Genomic DNA, 10,000 nt, shown 5'->3' on the forward strand with positions numbered 1-10,000 from the left:
TACAGGCCAGTTAAACCGAGATATACCCTCTCAGCCAGTATGTGTCTCATGTCTCATGGACCTCAGTCTCATCTGATTGCTCTCTGGGAATCGAGGGAATCCCCCGTCCTTAGGGTCTGTGGTTGGAGGGCTGGACAGTGGTATCAGCTATCTGAGCGTGCGCTATCTGCACCATCAGAGGATGGGGATGTTGACAATGAGCCGGGAGGTCTCTGGCCACATCCTGGACGGTGTTGGCAGGGCCTTATAGGAACCTATAACGGAGGATGGAACAGAAGAGGGACCGAGGAACCGTGGGAACTCACATTGGGATTGTGTGTGAGAACAGGACAGAGGAAAGCAAAGAGAGAAACCGCATCGGTACTGGGATGAAATGTGCATAATCAGCACGTGACCTCAGAAAAGTTACAGAGCGCTACAGTCGTCCTGCTCACCCTGGGGGCCGGGTTAAGCAATCACTCCCCGTTGCTTTCCCAACAGGTTGGCGTTCCACTGGGTGTGAAATAATGGTTTATAATAAAACGCTTGTACTCAATATCCCTAAATCAACATCTTTATTCAATTAGACCTGGCGCTTAAAAGACACCCTTAAATCTCAACGTGTCTGCACAGCCCTTTTGTGTCATTCTGTGACAAAGTGAGTTATTTAAGAAAACACATGAGCCCACAGTATGTAGCTGAATTTGACCTACATCCTCCGCCAACTTCAACAACTCGCATAATCAACAACTGCAGAAACCAGATGCAAATGACGTGATGCCGAGTGCAATTCGCCGTGTTTTCTTTGAGCGAGGCCGGGGTCGAACCGCCCCGAGGCGCTTTCTACCGCGTCTCTGGCGAGGGGACCTGGAGCAGCTCGGCGCTCCTGTCTACGGCTGTGAGGAGCCAGACGAAGGAGGAGATGAAGAGTGACTGCAGCCTCAACTGTCGGGTCAATCACCCAGGAGGCACTTGGGCAGAGCTCCCGGCCTGCCAGGGAAGTTACTCGTGTCGGGGGAGCTTAGATGTGGCGATGGGGATGCAGTCGACAAGCCACAAGCTCAGGCAGACGGGCGAGAGAGGGAGGAGAGAGGGAGGGAGAGAGAGAGAGAGAGAGAGAGAGAGAGATGGAGAGAGAGAGACGGAGAGAGGGAGAGAGAGAGTGAGAGAGAGACGGAGAGAGGGAGGGAGAGAAAGAGAAAGAGAGAGAGAGAGAGACGGAGAGAGGGAGGGAGAGAGAGAGAGAGAGAGAGAGAGACGGAGAGAGGGAGGGAGAGAGAGAGAGAGAGAGACGGAGAGAGGGAGGGAGAGCAGGGGGAGCTGAGTTATGATCTGCTCTTTACTCATTCTGACACATAAGTTTCCCCGCCTGGGGGTGGGGGGTGTGTGGGCCTGTGGGGTGTGTTTGTGTGTGTGGGTGTGTGTGTGTGGGGGGGGGGGGGGGGTGTCTGTCTTTCAAACTGCAGGTGCTGGGGTGTTGTCCTAACCTCAGATCTGCACACATGGGGCCCACACACAAACACACACGCACACACACACACAACGCGCATGTAAACAGACTACACAGGTAGTTGGGTAGCATCTCTTTTTGCTCTTTTGTTTTTGTTCGTATCGCCTGTGAGTTTGCTGATGCGGCTCCTTCATCCTGCTCTCCGTCAGTAACATTTCAGAAACGAGACAGGAACAAAAATCACATCATCGTGAGTGTTCACTTCATCACAGTTCTCTCCAGATTACAACGGTGAAAAAGAGAAGTCCTTAAATGGTTATATTCTTGCCTGTGGTGGAATTTCACAAAGAAAACATTACAGACTTCTCAGAGAGTGAGATGAGGGCATGGGTCGAGTATGGGTTTCTGATTTCTGATAACCGTAGTCGCAGACGATTGATGACAGGCAGCTATGTTGGCCGTGCCAAGAGTCTCCAGAGAGCACTCCGCTTCGAAATGAACTTGAGGAAATATGTCTGGTGTATTATACCAGTGATCAAGAGCCATATATGCATGTAACTGTACATATACACAGGCAAATCTGTGCAACCAACTACATGTAGCCTACATGATTAGTCCATACATAGTGACTTCCCAGCCATGTGTCTGCTACTACAGGCTACAGACACTGACAAGAAAGACTATAAAAGTGATCTAAATATTTGTTTTTCCAAGAGAAGATTATGGATACAGTGTTTAAGGTGGATGTGTATGGCGTGGATTAATTAAAACAGAGGAAAACACATTTCAATGGGTGCCTTTGTTTTGGCGTCAAGAGCCACATGACGTTTGTGCCACCATGAATAGGCGGCTGTAACTTGCATGCAGCTGCATCCAGTGATGCTGCCCGGCGACACACACTCAACAGACTGACTGAAGGATGTATACAAAAGGGTGCTATTTGATGCCTTTGAAACCATAGAAGAACCCTCTGAATGTCCCATAGAGCCTTTCTGAGAGTTATTCTATTATCACAGTGGGTTCCATGTGACCAGCCGTATATCATTTCGTTTTCCTCAGAACGAAAAGTCATGATATACGGTTGCAGATGTGACAGCTTTGTTTTTGGAGTGCATCTTCACTGCAGATACGCTATCATACATGCGATAGCGGCGCGCTACAAGATCCAATTACGCATGGCATGTCAAGAATAAGACAAGTAGGCATGGAACATGCATTGCAGATGCAAGTGGTGGAATAGTCTGGTGTAACATTATTAAATGGTATACAATTTAAACCCGGCATACCTTTTCCACAAGCTCCCCGCTGAATAAACAGAACAGGTGGCTGCTTAAGTTTTTGAGCCCGGTTACTGACTCGCTTGAGCTCGCAGATGTTACGGTAGGACACACCATCGCTGCCACATACAGGGTCAGTAGTTTTGCAGACGCAAATACCGCTCTTTCCTCTCCTCCGGACCGTCGCGGAATATCCCACTCCACCCGACACCGAGCACTCCAAGCCCTCACCGCACACCGGGTCTCCAAGCTTTCCAACGCCGCCGCAAGCTTCGTCCTCTCCGGAGGCGCACACCGGGCAGCAGTTGCAGTGGTCGAGGACTTGTCCTGCTAAGCAATCCGCTGGCATACGGGGACACATCGACTTGTCACAACGAACAGGGCAGCCGATAACGTACCTGTTGGAGATCTGAGCGTGTGCAGGGATGGATGCCAGGAGAACACTTACGCACAATAGTGACCAAAACATAATTCAGTCTAAAGTAATGTCACAGCTAACAAACTGTTGTCAAACGATAAAAATGTCCTGTATAGCCTACTAGGTCCTGTGGACTTGCAGAGTTGCAGGGATATGGACACTGAGTAGTTTGGGGCAGAGTCGCTTCAGACAGAGTGATTTAGAAAAGCTCTACTTCCACTGCGCACCAATACGCGTCTTTGCGTTTTTTTGCTGGCACTGCATTTATAAAAGCCTACTCAATTCCACATGACCCGGCACACTTTCTAGACAATAGAATCACGCTTTGTGATTGGTGTACGTACGTGACGTCATATAAAAGGAAGCGCATTTGTTTATTTATTTCCAGTAGCCTAAATTGGTGCACTATACAGCATCGTATAGGTTTATGTGATGCTGTTTGAAAGGGAGAAAGCCACACACCTACATATTTTCGTGTATTACTGTAGGCCTATATTCCAGTGCATACAGTGTGTGTATATCACGCCTATGACATAGGAAGATAGAGGAGAAATAAAAGTAAGTTATGTATTTCACATCCCCAGTCATTTTACTGTCATGTTACTGTATGTATTTTTTTTTTTTCATAAAACATGCTTACATTTCTCCACACTAAACCTGCTCATGTGCAGTGAGGTTGCAACTACTCCATTCTGTTTAAGATAAACCTCCTTCTTTTCACAAGTCCCTTCATGAAGTATTCACTTGGCATTGGTAACGCTTTCAACTGTGCAGCTAATTACTACATTCTAGAAGAGAGAACATGTGGATTATAAGACTGTATACAGTGCATCAAACAGCTCATTCATTTTTATTGAATAATTGAATGCATGGTTGATTATTAAGGAGTCTTTGGGTTGAGAGGAACTGAATGAAAATAATCATCACTAATGTCATTGAAGATTAAAGATTCATGATTTTACCACCAACAGTAAACCAATGATTAATAGTTTCTAATGTGTAGCATATTGTAGCCTAATTATTTTTTTCCATGAGCACAAATAAAGAGAATCTCACAACAAATGGCACAGATTTGAGGATATGGTCCAACTGCTCATGTGAAAAGCGGAAATTCCAATGATATAATACTTCTAGTGGCTATAGTCAGTTATATAGGTACGAGCCAAACAACAAATCTCTTGTTTGAGTTAGACGCCTGTGGTGAGCTGTAAAAGATCCAGTAAACAGTGGACTAATAAATCTCTGTCCTAAACCGCTCCCAGACTATCATTGGTTATGGGCCAAGGATATTTTAATGACTGCTGCTTTAATGAGGTGGTTGGGCCACTTCTCTGGGTCCCTCCCCTGTGGTGATGTGGGGTTTGTCCTTGTATCTATATTCCATGGGGTAATTAGAGAAGGGTGTAAAAGGAGCAAAGGGGGTCATATTTTCTTGCATAATGGCTGACTTTGTCCATCTAGATTGCAAATGGGTTTGGGAGTTTATTGGAACAAGCGGAAAACAAAATGGCTGAATTGCAATTCTTAAACCAGGTCAAGGAGTTGAGGAACAACAGAATGGACTCGTGTTTGAGTCATGGTCAGACAGACGCCACAGAAAAATCCAGACTCAAACTTGACCAATCATAACAAGGAGGTTACACATGGACGTTGCTCTGTGCTATTTTCCTTCCTTATCCGTGTGTAGGTTGAATGTCAAGTTTGAACCGTAGGCAGATTGGGGGGGGGGTCAGAGGTCAGACCTCACTAACTGTCAGATCGGTGAATTCCAGTCCCTCTTCAGCCCAACTCTAACAATGTCACAGAATTGAAAACACACACAGACACACATACACACAGACACACACACACACACACACACACACACGAGCGGTGAGCCATGTGTCTCTGAGGCCACACGAAAGCACTCACCTTAACGGGCCAATAAAAACAGCGATATACTGTCAGCAGCAGGTGCTGAGAGCTATCGCAGCCTCTCCCTCTCCCTACGAGTCCCAGGACAATATCCAGATGTGGTTTTTGTTGACCGCTTACGTAACCATCCGCATGACATCACCCTTGTCTCTTCTGACATCATTGCTGTTTCTACTATGTCCAATAGGCATTACTCAGTCTGGAGGCTGGACAGGCCTCTGACAGTGAATTGGGGCCTGTAGTAAAAACAAACAAACTCAGCACCTAGTTTAAGACGGGAAAGCGGGTCGTCCAATGATCGTAGGGTCGGCGGTTTGAATCCTGGCTCCTCCTGACGACATGTCAAAGTGTCCTTGGGCAAAGACACTGAACCCCAAATTGCTCCCAATGAGCAGGCTAGAACCTTGCATGGCAGCTGCCAGCATTGGTGTGTGTATGTGTGTGTGTATTTGTGTGTGAATCGGTGAATTATGAGAGGCCTTCAATGTAAAGCGCTTCGGATAAAAGCGCTATGTAAGTGCAGCCCATTTACCATTTACAAATGGATAGCAATGCTGCTACGACCAGCTATGACCAGCCATGCAGCTGAGCTTCCCTACGGTATCTCCCCTCTCTGATCTCTCCCTGTCTGGGTGTGAAACTCCGTCTCCCAGGTGTCCTGTTTGTTTTTATGTTGGAGACTGCGGATGGAAAGTAGCCTCAAGCTAAATCCGTCATCTTTACACTTTTCATGTATTGATGTTGAATTGCATCCAACTCATGTTAACGTGTTCATTAATTTGCACTGTGCCGTTTAAATAAACAAAGTGAAGTACAGCACGTTTAAATAAACAAAGTGAAGTACAGCACGGGGAAGTTGTCCAACCAATAGCCACAAGAGGGAAGTGTAGTCCTTCAGTTCACAACGAGGTGGAGCACAGCGGTTTAACCCCCAGTAACCTCATTTTGAAGTTATTCACATCACATTATTTCGGCCACAGCTCAACTTTAGACTGTCGGTGCAGCCATTGTTCTGATTCTACACATTAATGGAAAAGGAGGCAAGCAGCTGTAGCCTAGTCTGTGAATTGCCTGTATTTCCAAATGTTCCAATAATTACACAAATACAGTTGAATAAAAAGTATTTTAGCCCGTTTTTGTTTCAAGTCATCCATTTAATAAATAGTGACACAATTCAAATCAATTAAGACAAAAAGATTTAAAACAACTTTGTTATTTGGGTAGAATGAATGCAGGCACTTTTAATGGTTATACGATTGAGCAGCTACAGCGGGGCTTGGAACAAGACCTTGAGGCGGTAGCCTACTACGGGGATAACCCTCACTATTTGGCAACACAGGCAGAAGGAACATTAAAATGAAATGTCTAAAAGCACACCAAAATAATATGGAACAGCCAGCATACAAAAACATATTCTCACAATTCTTAATCATGTTACACACACACACACACACACACACATCTACACACACACACTGCAGTCACTGTTTAACAGAGGTCCCAGGGAAATTATTAGTGGACTGGCAACATGAGGGAAAAACATGTCTCTCTAAACCTATGAAACATTAAACATAGTCTCTGCATGGTTCTCACCACAACAACGCCATAGTCCCAAACCTGCTATGAACGCACTGTTCATAAAGGACTCAGTCGGTCAAAGACTGCTTGATCTTGACGAGTTAGACTGCAGATCAGGCATTTGCTCTGGTCCCTCCCAAGCCACCATGACCTACTCAACAGCTACTGTAAATCCTGTACATACTGAAGAGAGCTGAACGGCTTGGCAAACAGAAACCACTTATCTTAGGGCTGGTTGCTGTATGAACCTATAGTTTTGACTGCGATAACGGTCAGCGAAGAGCGTGACCAAGGGTTACACCCTTCTGTCACACTCGCTATGGAACACTTAACCTGAAGTGTATGTTGATAACGTAGTACTACCTGTGGTAACAACACTGTTGTTACATAGGAACCGCCATGCGACGACGAGCTAGAAGCAGCTCTCCAGGGGACTCGTCTCGTTTTGGTAACAACCTTCAGCTGCCACATCCACTTACCCCTGGAGAACCCTTCCTACCCCACACCTCTGTAATAACCTACACCACCAAACACGTCATAGCAGTCCCTACAGGCAGAACTTTGTTTGAGCACTCATGTACATTTGGTCATACATGATCCATACACAATAACGGCATATACAAATGAAATATAGACGACATTAGTTCTGTTACTACAGTGGATGTGTGAAATGGCCACACTAGTTTGAGTTAGTCATATAAAGTCACTCGGCGAAATAACTAAATGCTAATTAGGTGGGCTAGCTTGTAAAAGCTAGCCCAACTTGTGATATTCCCACTATTTCTTTCTTTATTATTATTATTATTATTATTATAATTCTCCCCAGTTTTTTGGCCCTTAACTACTTCTTCATACTTTGTGCTAGAAACTTCATTCAAACTTTAAAATGTTCATCGTCTTTAGCTGTTTCCCGGATGTATTCAGATTTTTGATATTTTTTATAGTTTTTTAGTAATTTAACTTTTAATAGTAATTTTTGTGCCATTGAAACTGCTGGTGGAATGTTCAGTATCATTATGTTTTTAGAGTGGTGGCAGCTGTTGCTTTGAAAATATTCACACAATTTGTAAACTGCTGGCACTCCTACAGTTTTGAAAGCTCACACACATATTATGCATCAAAACATTCACACAACTGTGCTGATTCGTACAATATAAGTATCTAAGCTGTGTGACTTATAGTTTTCACGGTATGACGATTTGTTCGGCAACTATGCTCCCCATTGAAACGTATGGGCCCACACTCTAGCTTTTGAGATGCTAATTTTGCATTTTTACCCTTTTTCTAACTCGTCGCCATGCCTACAGTTTTTAAGCTACACGGACATATCATATCCTAAAATGTTCAGCATTTTCTCAGGATTCCTACGGTGTCAATATCTAGGCTGTGACATTTATACTTTTTGAGAGAGAGCTGTCTGAATCGGACATGCCTTTCCATTGAAGTGAATGAGAGGATGCTCACAGTGTCAGTTGGGATTTGAATTTGGGGACACGTGCAGGCTCTCTGTACAGGCACCCTTTTATGACTATTATATTGTGGTAGCATTCCTATTCCTTCCTTCCTTCCTTCCTTCCTTCCTTCCTTCCTTCCTTCCTTCCTTCCTTCCATCCATCCTTCCGTTCTTCCTTCCTTCCTTCCTTCCTTTCCTTCCTTCCTTCCTTCCTTCCTTCCTTCCATCCTTCCTTCCTTCCTTCCTTCCTTCCTTCCATCCATCCTTCCTTTCTTTCTTCCCTTCCTTCCTTCCATCCATCCATCCTTCCTTCCATCCTTCATTCCATCCTTCCTTCTTTCCTTCCTTCCTTTCTTCCTTTCCTTCCTTCCATCCATCCTTCCATCCATCTTTCCTTCCTTCCTTCCTTCCTTCCTTCCTTCCTTCCTTCCTTCCTTCCTTCCTTCCTTCCTTCCTTCCTTCCTTCCTTCCATCCTTCCTTCCTTCCTTCCATCCTTCCTTCCTTCCTTCCTTCCTTCTATCCATCCATCCATCTATCCTTCCTTCCTTCCTTCCTTTCCTTCCTTCCATCCATCCTTCCATCTTTCCTTCCTTCCTTTCTTTCCTTCCTTCCTTCCTTCCTTCCTTCCTTCCTTCCTTCCTTCCATCCATCCTTCCTTCCTTCCTTCCTTCCTTCCTTCTTTCTTTCTTTCTCTTTCTTTCTTTCTTTCTTTCTTTCTTTCATCCATCCACCCTTCTTTCTTTCTTTCTTTCTTTCTTTCTTTCATCCATCCTTCTATCTTTCTTTCATCCATCCTTCTATCTTTCTTTCATCCATCCATCCATCTTTCTTACTTTCTTTCTTTCATCCATCCTTCCTTCCCTCCTTCCTTCCTTCCTTCCTTCCTTCCTTCCATCCTTCCTTCCATCCTTCCTTCCTTCCTTCCTTCCTTCCTTCCATCCTTCCTTCCATCCTTCCATCCTTCCTTCCATCCTTCCTTCCTTTCTTTCTTTCTTTCTCTTCGTGGTGGCGTGGTGGTCTCGCCACCACGCCACAGACCCCACAACTCAGCCCCTGATTGAGCTAGAGACACACAGTCTTCACCAGTGGGTGCAAGGAGACTGCCCGGAGGTCTTCATGGTGGAGTCGGGTAGGTGGCCCGGAGAGGGGTACACTGTCCCCGACTGGCTCTGACCTGAGTGGGTGGAGTCTCATCACCACGCCACTATCCACGCCACGGGCCCCACAACTCAACTCTTGAGTGGGCTAGAGACACAGTCTTCATTGGTGGATGCATTGAAATTGCCCAGAGGTCACTGTACTGTCCCAGACTAGCTGTGACCCAAAGGGGCGGGGCCTAACCAGCACGCCACTATCCACGCCACGGCCCCACAACTCAGCCCCTGAGTGGGCTAGAGACACATGGTCTTCACCGGTGCGGGCGGGTAGGTGGCCCGGAGAGGGGTACACTGTCCTCGACCAGCTCTGACCTGAGGGGGCGGAGTCTCACCACCATGCCACTGTCCACGCAACAGACCCCACAACTCAGCCCCTGAGTGGGCTAGAGACGCACGGTCTTCGCAGGTGGGTGCATGGAGATTGCCTGGTCCATAGTAGTTCTAGCAGTAGCTGTTACATACAGCTGCAGCAGCTAGCCCACCTCACATTTTCTCCAGGAAATGTACTTTCTAGTTTAATGAGCTATTCAGTGATTAGGCAATAGCTTACTGCTTTAACGTCTCCCTTCCTGACCTAGGCCTACTTGGCAATAAGTGGTTGAAAACGTTAGATCTCACACCGTTGGACAGGTCTAAGTGGGGCAGCATAATCAGGTATGATACAGATTGAGATAAAGCTCTTTTTTCGACATTTTAATTCACAAGAAAAAAAAAAACGGATTTTAGTCCTCTAGTCTAAGAACGTCACCCTTAAAAGTAAATAAATACGCCGT

General features: G+C 45.7%; 2 protein-coding genes across 3 annotated transcripts in view; both read right to left on the minus strand.

The window, feature by feature from the left end:
* Nucleotides 1–3,175, minus strand: part of htra1a (HtrA serine peptidase 1a) — a gene marked incomplete at both ends in the record, with an annotated part of 14,789 nt that extends 11,614 nt beyond the window's left edge. The window contains 2 exon segments of the mRNA XM_084451613.1: nucleotides 2,603–2,608; nucleotides 2,610–3,175. Of these exon segments, the coding sequence (XP_084307739.1) occupies nucleotides 2,603–2,608; nucleotides 2,610–3,175 (572 nt within the window).
* Nucleotides 3,176–9,516: 6,341 nt separating this feature from the next.
* plekha1a (pleckstrin homology domain containing, family A (phosphoinositide binding specific) member 1a) overlaps nucleotides 9,517–10,000 on the minus strand; it is a 22,521-nt gene continuing 22,037 nt past the window's right edge. For both annotated transcript variants that reach the window (XM_084449260.1, XM_084449259.1), the window contains exon 11: nucleotides 9,517–10,000. This exon is cut by the window's right edge and continues 746 nt beyond it. The gene's annotated coding sequence lies outside the window, so the exon portion shown is untranslated.

This window comes from Borostomias antarcticus (genome assembly GCF_949987555.1).
Source record: "Borostomias antarcticus genome assembly, chromosome: 2".
In the NCBI taxonomy this organism is placed as follows: Eukaryota; Metazoa; Chordata; class Actinopteri; order Stomiiformes; family Stomiidae; genus Borostomias; species Borostomias antarcticus.